Raw genomic sequence first — 13,971 nt, 5'->3', positions numbered from 1 at the left:
GTATGATAAATCAAGGACACTATGTCAGGGATGCTCATGGCTTAACTTCCCCTTTCTGAAAACAACAGGAAAACAGGGACAAGACAAAACCTGGTGGGATCTGACAGGGCTCTGAATCAGGTCAGGGCACTCTTTTTCTGGGCCTGACTGTGCATGAGTGGGACTGGAGTGCTCGGTGGTTCTTGCAGCAGTGGTGCTGCAGTGCTGCAGCCATGGTGGCTGGGGCTCCACACAGCTTGGCTGGGCTCTACCCCGCGCTGATGCTGCTCCCTCCCTTTTCTTTTTCTCTGAGTGGCATCTGGGCTTGCTGGCCTTGTCTGTCAGCACCAAACCAGAAAAGCCGTGGCTCGGAGGAAGGGGAAAGGGGCCATGTCTTGGGGTGATTTCATGATGATGAACTATTCCTGATTGTCTGCTTTATGCCCAGAAATGGCTGCTGTGACTTTTAGGTGGGTCCAGAGGAGGGGCATGAGCCTTGGGGGGCTCCTGCACAGACTTCGTGTTCAAGACTCACTCCCCAGCATGCTGAGTGTTGCAGAGAGCAGCAGTTGCTCCGTTGCTTAGCTAACTCGATTTTTTAGTAACTAAGCAAAAAGTTTCCTTTTTCCCCCCCACCCCACCACCTTTCCTCTGGACAGCAGCCACAATCCTTCTGCAGGTGTTTTTTTAAGTTTTTCTTGAACTGTTTCAGCTTGGTTTTGGTCCAAGATCAGATACTCGCCAAGACCAGCAGTGGGGGCCACTCCAGCCAGCCCAAAACCTCAGGCAAAGATGAACCAGCAAGAGAAAGGACTCCAAAATCCATCAGCTTCATCTGCTCTGAGGAGGAGACCAACGCCAGCCAATAGGCTCCCATCTGTTTTGCCTAAGCCGCTGCGTGAACTTTTTCCTCTTCCCTGAGACAAAAGCCAGTCACCATTTTGTCCCCCCCTCTGCCAGGCAGCCAGCCTGTTTATTTCTTCCCCTGGCATTCTGAGGTTTTCTTGTTGTGGTGTGGGTGGGGAGGTAAGGTTCTGAAAGTTCAGTATCTAGCATTTGTTTAATTTTTTTTCACGCTGTGCAGGCACTTTTCTGGTTAATAAACAGGGAGTTTTTTACTTTCACCCACTGGTATTCATTTTCTCATTGGCAAAAAGAATTACTGAAGCCATTCTCTTCAGAGAAGACACTCATTCCAGAGTGTTTTTTCCTAAATCTGTCCCTAAACCAAGACAGACTGCCAGTGGCAGAGATGGGCAAAGTCTGCTGGGCTGACCCTGACACCTACACACCCCCTCCCTCACACCTGGGGACAGCAGAAGCTTCTTTCAGCCCTGGCTTCCTTGTGCTGACAGCACAGCCCTGCCATGACATTGGTGGTATGGAATCAAACACCGCCAGTAAGTCCAGCCCTCTTCTCCATAACCATGACACACTGCTGCCCTACACTGACTGCTTGCACCTCCTATGCTTCACCTAAATAAAGAGCAAAAGCAGTATTTGTGAGAGAAGATTTCTTCCATCTTCCCTCCTCATCTTGAGTGCCCTCATTTTACATCGCAGAATCAAGCTGATTTTTGGTAGTTCTCCTTTTTTCAAATTGGTTTCTGTATGAAACAGTTGTCTGGCTTCTACAGCCTCAGCAAAATAATATACAGCAGAATGCTTAAGCCATTCTTCTAGAAAACATGAGATGTGATTTCAGTTCCAAATTCCTATTTCCCGTTTCTCAAGTAAGTGCTGAAACATTAACTTAATAATAACAAGGCAAGAACTACCAAAATTTTAATCTTAAGCACCTCTGAAAGGAAAAGACTGGGATATCTGACTCTGAATAACAGCTTCATGTAAATGTAAACTCATAAGCCTTCTATCTTTTTATTGGTTTCCCTAAACACATAATCCCCAATCTCACAGCAGACATGAATCCACTTCTTGCATGTTCTAACATAGGTCTTTACATTCATTCATTCACATCACCAGAAAGACTGAAAAATAATTAACCTCACTGCTTGCAAAATAATGATAACTAGTCACCTATGAATTTTTCTAGTGGACTCCCATTTTTCTGTAGGATATTCAATGACAGAGTGGAAGTAATACACAAGAGCAGGGAATATAGAGAACACATCACTATGTTAGCTAGTTCAGTGTCCCAGTCTCAGGTAGGACAGAGATAATTTTCTTGCCATTACTGTGAGGGGCAGAGCCCAGAGCCATGTGAGTGTTGTTATTCTATACCTCACACATCATCTCTGGGGACACAGCTTCAGCTGGAAGAGGAGAACACGAAGTGGAACTGCTACCATTTTGTTCCTTTGTTCCAGGGAAAGTGGATGGTGAGTGAAGCAGTGGAGTGGCTCCAGTCCTACAATGGGGTTGGTATGTCATTGTTTTTCTCATCTTGGGCTTGGGGAGGGAGTGTGGGTGCAGATATTTGTCCACCATTGTTTCTTTTTTTCACAACATGAGCACAGACACTTCCACTTGCCATTTTCTTCTTTGTCTCAGAAGATGTCTGACTGGGGGCGTGCTGCAGTCACCTTGCATCAGACTCAGTGAGCATTTTTGCTTGTAATCACCATCTTTTATACACTGTTGTTATTACTATTGTTGCTGCTACCACTTGTTTTCCTTATCTCGTTGATGGCTTTATTCAATACATTTTTATTTCAACACGCAATCTCCATCTTTATCCCTCTCTCACTGTAGGAGACAGAGATCAACTGTTTGAGTTATTCCAGTTGGTTTCAAAATACAACATTCAGGAATAATGATATACAAGTGGTAAAACTTCTGAAGTATTTTGTTTTCAGGCTTTGGGGTTTTTGTGCGAGGGGAGAGTGTTGTTTAAATGTTATGCTTTTTATTCAAGTCTGTTGGATCCCATAAGAAGATGCAGAAAATTATCATAAACAGAAAACTCGTAAGCTAACCTCAACGACAATCAGCAAACTACAAATGCAACTTTTAGATTAAAGTTTAACTTACGTCTCTCCTTTTTGAATAAACATTTTTAATGAGGAACCTCTGTTAGTTGCAGTGGCTTTTCCACCAAGTCCAACAATTAGTGCTGTTAATACAGAACTTTTTCCACCTGTAATTGAAGCATTTAACTTGTTTTAAAGAGAAGATATTGTAATTTCTATGCCACCTATATTACAGTTTTTGACTTCAGTTTTTGACTTGTTATATATTCATGCATTACAAGTCCAAATTCTGTCCTTACTCAACATATAAAATAACAATAACGCTAATAAAGTATCTGCCATTTTCAAGAATCTTCCTTAAAAAAACCCAACATGCTGACCCAAACTTCTGTTACTTCTGTTTAGCAATTTGCATTCACCATGTCATAAGTCAGAAGGAAGGAATCTCCTCTTTCTTAAAAGCATACTGAAAAGACGCACACAACAAAAGAAATCAAACACACATTACCATTTATCTAAGTACCTGAAAGGTTTTAAGCTCTCTTTCAAAATTTATGTTTATTTTTTAAAATTATTTCTCCAGAAGAAACAAGATTGTATAAATAGGTATCACTTCCTTTTCCTATAATAGTTTCTATGTCCTGGGTTAGCTGGGATAGAGCTCCATTTCTGCCTAGTAGCTTGTACAGTGCTGTGTTTTGGGTTCAGCATGACAATAATGCTGATAACATGCTCATGTTTTGGTTGTTGTTAAGCAGCAAAGGTGAGGACTCTTCAGGGTCTCATACTCTGCCACTGAGGAGGTGCACAAGAAGGCAGGAGGGAGCCTGGCCAGGAGAACTGACCTGAAGTGGCCAAAGGGATATTCCATACAGTATCATTCCCAGTGCATAAACTGGGGAATGCTGTCCAGGAGCCATTGATTGCTGCTCACGGATGGGCTGGTTGTGAGCAACTGTATTACGCAGAACTTGTTTCTCATGGGTTTTATTGCTCTCTTTCTTTCTGTTTGTCATTACAATAATTACTGTATTTTATTTTATTTCAATTATTAAGCTGTTCTTATTCCAAACCACAGATTTTACCTTTTTCCAATTCTCCTTCCTATCCCACTGGAGGACATGGGGAAGTGAGTGGCTGCATGATATTTAGTTGCTAAAAGGGATTAAATGACAACAGTCCTTTCTAGCACCCACTGTGGGGCTCAAAGGGTTGATATAACTGACCAGAGTATGTTAAAACAAATTTGCTCTAAGCATTCATGACATTAGCTTAATAGCTGCTGATCACAATGCTGATTTATTTGCTCTCAGGGCTGTTGTGCTGGCTCTCAGAGCTGCATTATGTAACACCTTCCTCATAGCAGGCACTCCCTACTTTGTTGTTTATCACCCTTGGAGCCTGGGCTAAGGCTATCATTCTGAAGTACTCTGCAATGCTGGCTGATAAGATATGATACGGCAAATGACCCGATATGATGTAATAAATGACATGACGGATCTGCCGGCCGTGCAGGAACTCGCCTGGTCCGAGCGCTCGGCACCCCCTCACCCTGGGCTGTGGGAGCCATCTAGCGGCACATGCTCACAATTGCACCTCTCACCCCGCCGAGAGCCAGCCGGGAGAGGACACAGCTTCTCCTCCTTCTCCAGGCTAACCGCAACAGCTTTTCAAAATGTTGGATGTCCTCGGGAAGCAGGATATTGCTGAATGTGCTTTAGATCTAGTTTAGCATTATGCAATTATCAGCAGTACTTCAATCCCCATTACAACCACAGTGGTTCGTCCAAACTCAGCAATGGGCACTGCGGGTACTTTGACAATTATAGTGCATTTAATAATAAACATATAAGTACATTCAGTTCAAATAAAAATGTATGCATTGTTTAGCTATTAAAATATTTATATTCACATTATCTTTTGCAAAAATCGCCAATTTTAAGACCTAATTCACCAGCCTTTAACTACTGGGATAGACCTGTGCGGTACCTCATTTCAAAAGTGAATCCTTGTCCACACCTAAAAGATGGCCAGCAATTCTTTTTCAAATAAAAAAACTACATCTTCTACATTATTAACAGAAGTGTTCTTCGACAAAGATTCTATGCAATTAATACTTACTTCCATTGGTTCCAACAACAAAATTGAGATTTGATCCGAACTGAAAAGGCCCCAGATTTGAATGGCACATGAAGTTCTTCAGCTGGATACTTTCAATTATCCCAACCTCACCATCAGACTAAAGAATGAACAAATAAAACTCAAGTTATATATGCATTTTAATGAGATTAAGTTTGTATATTTTAAAGACAATGAGAATTAAAATGACAGTATGATATAAAACATTGGTTGTTACAAGCCACAAGGAAACAGAAATGTTTCACAACACTATAGCAAGTGTAAAGTCACTTGCTATAGAGCAGCTATTTATTAAAATAAAAAGCTACCAAAGCTGATCTCTCACACAGAGTAACTTACAGTTCTCCCTATTAGTAACTTACCATCAACATAAAATATTAAGGCAATAGGTCCAAAATGGTTGGCTGACCAAGTTAAAGCATGTTGTTAAGAGCATTGCCTAAATGTCTCGTAAATACTGACAGGCTTGGGGCACCAACCATCTCTCTGGGAACCTGTATTTGTTTTGGGTTGTGGTAGCAGGGACAGGAAGCTACAGGGGTGGCTTCTGTGAGAACCTTCCAGAAGCTTTCCCATGTCTGACAGAGCCATTGCCATTCCCCAGCCACCCCCAAGACAGACCCACTGCTGGCCAAGGCTGAGCTCATCAGCAACAGTGGAAGCGCCTCCAGGCTAAGAGCCAGGAAAGGGAAATTGCAATTACAGCAACTGCAGCCAGAGAAGAGAGTGAGAACATGTGAGAGGAACAGCTCTGCAGACACCAAGGAGGGACAGAGCTCTTCCAGGCATCAGAGCAGTGATCCACCTGCAGCCCATGGAGAGCCCTGTGCTGGAGCAGGAGGATTCCCAAAGGAGGCTGTGACTCTATGGGAAGTCTATACTGGAGGAGGTTTGCTGGTAGGATTTGTGAGCCCATGGGAGACCCAGAGTGGAGCAGGCTGTTCCTGAGGGACTGCATCCTGTGGAAGAGATCCAGACTGGAGAATGAGTGTGAGTCCTCCCTCTGAAGAGGACCGAGTAGCAGAGACAACATGTAATGAACTGACCAAAGCCCCCCCAATTGCCTGTGCTGTTGGGCTGGCGGAAGAAGAAAATTGGGAATGAAGAGGAGCCAAGGAGGGAAGGTGTTTTAAGATTTCGGTTCATTTCTCATTATCTCTCAAATACTGATTAGATTGTAAATAAATTCAGGTAATCTCCCCAGGCTGAGGCTGTTTTGCCCATGACAGTCACTGGGGAGTGATATCTCCCTGCCCTTATCTCAACCACAAGTATTTTGTTTTATTTTCTCTCCCCTATCCAGGAAAGGAGGGCAGTGAAAGAGTGGTTTTGGTGCACACCTGGCACCCAGACAGGTTCAACCCTCCCAGAGAAGCCTGGTCCAGTGTCTTACCACTGGTAAAGAAATGTTTCCTAATGTCCAACCTAAATACACAGGACAGTATTTGCAATCTCAAAAACAATTTGTTTTAAGTCTTCTATCAAATTAAAATTCAACTACTAAAAGAAAAGCAGAAAATAATAATATTCTCGTTCTCGAGTTTCTTTTCAATCAAAATTTGCATTTCAAACACTAGATCTTTTTCAGATATCTGAAAGTGTCAGCAATGCAAAACAAACAAATATTCGGCACTTCTTTTAGTAAATAGTTTTCCAAATATTTTTTCTGCCTTTACTACTACTATAAATGAAACATTCCATAGTTCTATCCAAATCCATTTCCTTCATTTACTTTACAACTGCAGTAGCATTCTTTTATTAAATCCGAATATTGTTATGATTGACTATTATAACTATATGACCCAAAAGAAATAAGGTAAGAACAACCTCATGCAGAAGTCCTCACCACAGACAGTATCCTTAGTTTCTTTTATCTTTGTTCTACTGATGCCTACATCCAAGACATTTATTTCAACAGGCACAGAACTTTTCTTATATCTTTTTCTCTATGACTTTTTATACTTACCGACTGTGAAGAGGAACCACTACTAGCTGAGAACTCTAAAGTTTCTTCTTCATCAGACTCATCACTAGGTTCATCTGTGTGTTCTTTTCTCTGCCTTTTCTGGGACCCAGGAGTTAGAACACTTTCTTCCTTTCTCTTACCCATGAGTACTGAAAAATGAAAGTAATGAAATATTATAGGTTTCAGTTTTCTAGTTGACAACATACCCACAGGTGATAGCGCAGAAATACCAAATTATTTACTTCGGTAAAACAAATATTAAAATCACAGCAAACACTACAACAAATACTTTCCCAGAACTGAAACCTCAGTAATTTAAGGCAATGCTTGCTATGAAGGATTTGCATCAAAACAAAAGAAACACAGCTTCATTATTCTAATCAAGCTGAATAAATAAAATCAACCTTGATTCTGTTTTCCTTGGACAAGGATCAGGGAGAGGTCTTCTGTATGGTTTCCAAAGAACTCTACTCCTAGAGGCTTAGGGACAGAAACACAAACTCACCCCCATACAGCAACTTATAAGGGGTAGGACGTCCCAGGGGAGGATACAATCTTTGACCAATTGGGAAAAACTGGGGGAGGAACACAAGGTGGGGAATACAATGTTTAAACCAATAGGGGACTGCAGGGGAGGAGAATAATTTAAACAAACCAATGGGGTTTCGAATGATACAAAATTGATACAGAAGTTTCTAGAGAAAGAGGCAGGCTTGGGGAGGGATTGACGTTCAATAGGACCAGGAACAGGGAACAGATCTTTGGGGAGATGGACAGCTAAGGCAAAACCAACAACACGGGGGGGACAGGAACAATCCATCAGTAATAAAATATGCTGTAACAGTACGAAGTAGGAAAGATTATAAAACTGACTGCTAGAAATGCATTACAATCAAAAAACACACTGCCACAAAGAATAGTGGTAAAAAGTACGTAACTAACATAGTATAATCAGCACCATCAATACAGGTTTGATTGAAGTCAGCTAACAAAAGCCAAGAAAATTAATATGCAGAACACATAAAAGTAGAATAAAGGGAAATTTAGATTCATAGCACTGTTCCTGAGCTGTTTCTTACACTACAAGGTAGTATAACATGATCACAGTAAACAAAATGCTCCTAATAAAGGATAACTATTCTCTCTATAAAGAGGACACATGTATAAATTTGCTCTACAAATCAATAAATAATGCACAGACTTCCAGCACTAATAGGACTGGTCTGCAACAAATCTTGCAAAAGTAACAAGCTTTACGAAAACATACAAAAATCTCAGATTTTCTGTAATCATACGCTTATGGCATCGTTTTTATTCCCTCAAAAGTATATATTACATTCTTCATACCTACAGACTCAAAGACCTACACAAAATACAGAAGTTGACATACCTGCCCTAAGAAGAAGCAAGGTGATATTTGCACAAATGCAATACACAATCTTTTTGTCAGCAGTTAAGTCAGCTATGCTAAGTACCTAAAACAGGCTAAAACTAATATCAGCTGCACAGTTTTCTGACATCAAAACTTTTCTGAAATGGATTATGCTCTCCTACTCAGTTTTGTTTGCTGGAATTTCATCTAGAGCTCCCCTGTAGAAAGACGACAACCAACTTTAATGCACAGCACCAGTTCAAGGAAAATTCTGAGGCAATAAATGTACTTAACGTTCACTCCTATAGAAAGATCACTGAATGACACATGGCCTAAGAATAGGCTGCTTATTTATAAAAATAAATTAATAAAAATATTATTTTTTGGTGCAGGAAAGAATGACCAGCATTAGAGACCTAGCATGCCTAAAGTTGGTAACACACTGGGGACTTGGAGGCCAGAAGACTTCTCGTCATGAATACAGGTGATGACAACAAGCAAGCACTCCTTGTCCCTCAGGACAGATGGGATAATCCAGAAGAGAAGTCATAGAGGTCAGCCTAACAGTCCCTACCATGATCTCCTGAGGGAGGTGGCACATTCTGTGAGAAAGCTGGGTGGGTCAGCACAGCAGGTCCAGCTGTGCAGTGCACAGTCTCAGGATCCCCAGGGGCCCCCTTGTCAAAGCTCTCCCAGAGCTTCTCAGCAGTCTTGCTCCACATTCTCCCTGTTTTAAGATTAGTTACTTGGAGAATCTACAAAGAATTGAATTAAATAAAGACTGCTGAAGTACAACTTTAGTCACAAGAACTTGTATTACAATGGAGGGGAGCAATTTTTCTTCCCTCTTCTCATTCTGTCTCATCCCTCTGAGCGCAAGCAGCTCTTTGCACAACAAAATAATAAATCACCTCAAGTCTTTGATTCTACCAAAAAGTAACGCAGGAAAGAACTTCTTTCTTTTAACATTAGTTAGGTGAGCTCCTAACCACCTCAGCATGCAGCTCTGTATGGGTGGGTCACTGTGGAGAACAAGAGGCTTCTCTGAGCAGTTTCCTTGTGTCAGCCTCATGTTCTGGTCAAACTATTGCCTGAATTCAACTGATGAGAGGTCAGACAGCTTATACTACCATGTACCACAGAGAACAGCATTTATTGTAAGAGACACACAAGACATCAAAATTTTCTACATCATTACAAAGACTTTTTAATTTCTAGTCTACATATTTGTTGGCTGCTTTGTAAAATACAGTGTCTTATGATCCTCTCATTAATTTTCTATGACACAGCATCTAAAAGATAAAGAAAAAACTGTATCAATCCCTTTCCATTATGTGGAATGAACAAAATTCAAAGCTGTTGTAGTGCGTTTTTATACTTTGTAATACTTTGGAGTAGTTTTGTTTTGTATCCCCATATTTTTCCCAAATGGTTTATCCCAAACTGTACCCCCCTCCCTTTACCTGTGTTATCCCTCTCCCGGGATGAGATCATCCCCAAACCCCCACCCTGGCTCTCTGTCAAACACTCAGCATCCCATCCCCTCCATCCAGAAGTTTTGGTCCAGGTCATCGAGTGATTAGCCAGAGGCCGGGAGTCAGCCCCCCAAGCCTTGCCCCATACGCTGTCCTAAATGTCTATCCCCCAGCATCCATCCCTTAGGGTCACTCATTGGTTGGTAAAATGTTATCTACTTTTGGTTTCCACCTCCCTTTAAATGTGACCTTGGCACATCTCCCGGGGCTCTCGGCAGGAGGGCCCTGAGGTGCAGGAGCTCCTTTGGGACTCCTAATAAAACCTTGGATTAACCCCTGCTCAGAGTCGGCCCTTTATCTTCTACTGATGTCTCTGGTGTCTCTTGTGCTGCAAAGGCGCCAGCCCAGGTGCCCTCAGCACCCTCGGGGCACACACAGAGAGTGTCTCCCTGCCAGCCCAGGTGCCCTCAGCACCCTCGGGGCACAGAGAGTGTCTCCCTGCTGTGTCGGGGCTGCCCCCCGGTGTCTGCCGACTTGGGACTGGCCAAGGGCTCCTGAGAGGCTCGCAGAGGGACCGAGACACAAAGCAAATGCAGAAATGCAATAAACTTGCCATCTGACACTCCTACAATAATTTTGTATGGTAGGGATTTCTTTATCAAATATTAGATGAGCAAGAGAAGAAGGATGATGATGTTTATAACTGATGATTATTATTATTATTATTATTACTGTTATTGTTATAATGATGATGCCCATTAAGTATTTACAGCAAAACTATCATATCCACTTTATGTTATGTAGTTTAATAGAACACACAAGGAAATCAAGGAGTAAATACACTTCATGATTCAGCTTACATACCTTTTGTTATGCTACTCTGGCTTTACTACAAAAACATGCCTTCATGCCAAATTACTGAGATCAGGAATCAGTCACTTGCAAGCTCTTGGCATCCATCACCCAAATATGAAGACATAAACATAAGCTTTAAATGTTTTAATTAATAACATCCAAACTAAAGACGAGGGCTATGAGTTCCATTGCTATACAATTTAAGGAAAAGAGAGTATAAGAGCAGAACACAGAACAAAATAATCTCATGTAATCTAACTATGAGGAAAGCAAAAGACAGAACCATCTGCACCTCAAAACTGTTAAAGAGAAAGTACTGAAAACAAAACTTAACTGGAACTACAAGCAAACTCAGCCTCAGAAATTATGACAAATATCAGTGGATGCAGAACCTTCCCTGAGTAGAAAAAATCCAAAAGAAGAAAGAAACTGACCGCAACCACAAGGAACCCATTAAGAAGATTTTACAAGAAACAAGGTTTTAGAAGGCACAGGAAGAAATAACCATCATTTTAAAAAATAAATAAACAGAACATGACATGTTTGAATTTTTTCTTCATGTCATCTGGGTATTTTTGACAAGAAAAGAATTTTTTTACATTAATTGCTCCCAAACTCCTGCACCAAGGCACCCCTAATTTTCTACATTAAGTTTTTAATTGGAAAAAATATTGCTTTCAGTCTCTGCACTACTTAGCCTAACTTTAACAACAGTTTGGGAATAACTATTCAAGCCAAAGGAAAAGCAGCTGATCCAAGCTATCTGAAGGTTATTAAAGTATGCAATACTATACTGGAAACAATTAAACTGGCAAAAAATACATCAATACATTTTAAAATATAAAATATACTACTGAGAAGCCAACAAAGGACATTATTAACAAATGTTAACAAAAGGATCTTTTAGTGGATCAGGTATCATACCTAAAATCTAAAGTATAAAATATACTTTAGTATATTACAATATAAAGTAAGAGTATGTTAATGGAAACTTGTGATGACAAAGTCAAGTTAATAATTCAAACAAGAATCCAACAGTCATTCAGGAAGAGAAATCAAGAGTACTGATTTAATAAAAATAATCTTCACTATCATGGAACATAAGAGTATACAGTTAGGTATAAAAACTGGATCTATAATTGGGAGCAAATTGGGAGCAAGACAGCTTCAATTAGAAAAATCAAAGGATCACTCCAAATTACAACAAGCAATTTTTATGCATATAATGAAAGCACAAAAGAAAAATGCAAGCCCCAAATGCCCTCTATAAAATGACTGCTACATGTTAGAAAAGTACTTACCCTGTACACATCAAAGGATAAGAAGGCAGAGGCTGCATCCACTGATATTCACCCATGTTTCAACTTAATCAATGGCCTATCTTTCCAAAGTATTCACTGCTATGGAGTTCCACAACTGTTTCCCTCTTCCCTGCCTGGCTGGTCACAGCTTGGCTCATCCAGGGCTGACACAACCAATCTGCTGTCACCAAACCCACATGAGTGCCTTTCTAGCAGCCCTTGCTGGCCTGATATCCAGATAAGGTAGGAAAGTATCCCATGTGTCTTGTGGGACATCCACTTTAAACACTCTGGACACAGCCCAGCTATAACCCTGCCTTCCACCCAGTTGGCAAAACAGAGGTAAAGCAAAGACATCAGAGCAGACCTACGGCAGGATGAACACAAGATATGGTAAGGAGAGGAAGAAAATAGTTGAGGTCTTTAGCTGATGTATAGCATACTACATTTAACAGTCACAAAAATACCAATAAAATTACAAATTAACATCCAGGTCATAGAACCAGTGAGGGGGATGCAGAGGGGAGAAGGTTTCTAAAGGAATTTCATAACATTAACTTTGGGAGTGACAACTTCGTTTACAGCAGAAAGGGAAGTTAAAGAGAGGTATTACAGAGGGCTGAAGTCAGAAGCCCAGTCTCAAGACACAGTAGTGGAGTGCTCTACATTTTTGGGACTATCTGAGCCAGATGTTCTATGTTAGACTGTATGTCTGACGTTGACAACTCCTCTCCTAACACATTTGCAGCCAGTACATAAGAAGCCTATACCATCCCATCAAACACTGGAGAAGCAGTGCCTGACCCAGAGGATCACAGAAAGGGTAACGCTGGAAGTGAACATAGCGTTCATAGGTTCACAGTGTTCATAGGTTGAACATCTGGTCCAACCTCCCTGCTTAAGCAGGGTCATCCCATAGCCCATAGCACAGCATTGTGTCCAGGCAGTTTCTGAATATCTCCAGTAAGAAAGACTCCACAGCCTCTCCGGGAAATCTGTTTCAGTTCGTGTTCACCTGCACAGCAAAGATATTCCTCCTCATGTTCGGGTGGAACATTCTGAACATCGGTTTCTGCCCGTTGCCTCCAGTCTTACTGCTCGGCACCACCAAGGCGAGCCAGGTCCAGCCTCTTGACACCCTCCCTTTAAACATTTACACGGACTGAGGTCCCCTTTCAGCAGTCTTTTCCCGAAGTTGAACAGGTCCAACTCCCTCAGCCTTCTCCTCATAGAAGAGATGTTTCACTCCATTAATCATCTGTCATAGCCCTCCACTGGACCTCCACCTCTCTCTTGTGCTGAGGAGCCCAGAACTGCACTGCGGCACAGAGGGCAGCTCTGCCTCCTCTACGGACAGCGAAAACGAAAGCGGGGCACAAATCCCCTCAAGTCCACCATTACCTGTTGCTTTTCCCAACACCGCACGACCCGGAAGGCTCCACCACCCCCCAGAAAAGAGACACGGGTCCCTTGGCGGCCGGAACGCCCGTCCGGCCGCCGCTTCTGCTCTCCGCCGTCAGGGATGGGCACCCGAGGGAGCGCTCACGCCCGGCGGGACGCCCACGCTGGGCAGCGGGTGACAAACGCCAGCTCCCACCGCTAACGGGCCCCGCAGAGCCACCTGCGCCAGGAGCGCGGCGCCAGGCCGGGGGCAGCGGGGGCAGCGGGAGGAGCGGCTGGCAGCGGTTGCTCCGCCTTGCGGCCGCCAGGCCGCCCTCCCTCCCAGCCGTCCAGAGAGCGCGGCGCGCCCGGACAGCGCCCGCCGGCCTCTTCGCCTGGCATGGGTCACCCGTCCCTCGTCTCCCCTCCCTCCGCCCCTCGCCCGCTCCGCGCCCCGTTACCTGGGACAGCTCCCGATGCCCGCACGGCGGGGCGGACGGGGCGGGACGGGCCGAAGCGGGCGGAAGAGCCGCCTCCGCGAGTGCGGCGCCTGCGCGCTCCGCGTCCCCCGGGG

The 13,971-nt window shown here is 42.9% G+C and overlaps 1 protein-coding gene across 2 annotated transcripts in view; it reads right to left on the bottom strand.

Moving 5' to 3' along the window:
• The window catches only part of SMC6 (structural maintenance of chromosomes 6), a 38,778-nt gene extending 24,821 nt beyond the window's left edge, over positions 1-13,957 (bottom strand). Inside the window, exons 1-4 of one of the 2 annotated variants that reach the window (XM_036379579.2) lie at positions 13,859-13,957; positions 7,015-7,163; positions 5,031-5,148; positions 2,971-3,076 (exon numbers count right to left, since the gene is read on the bottom strand). In XM_036379579.2, coding sequence (XP_036235472.1) covers positions 2,971-3,076; positions 5,031-5,148; positions 7,015-7,158 — 368 coding nt within the window. In that variant the 5' untranslated portion in view covers positions 7,159-7,163; positions 13,859-13,957. Of the gene's footprint in view, positions 1-2,970; positions 3,077-5,030; positions 5,149-7,014; positions 7,164-13,418; positions 13,560-13,858 lie in introns of those variants that run through there. The other variant, XM_036379580.2, reaches the window with a different exon arrangement.
• Positions 13,958-13,971: the final 14 nt, after the last annotated feature.

This window comes from Molothrus ater, chromosome 3 (genome assembly GCF_012460135.2).
Source record: "Molothrus ater isolate BHLD 08-10-18 breed brown headed cowbird chromosome 3, BPBGC_Mater_1.1, whole genome shotgun sequence".
In the NCBI taxonomy this organism is placed as follows: domain Eukaryota; kingdom Metazoa; phylum Chordata; class Aves; order Passeriformes; family Icteridae; genus Molothrus; species Molothrus ater.
Note: the sequence above shows the minus strand (reverse complement) of the source record. Positions and strands in the feature narration are given on the sequence as shown.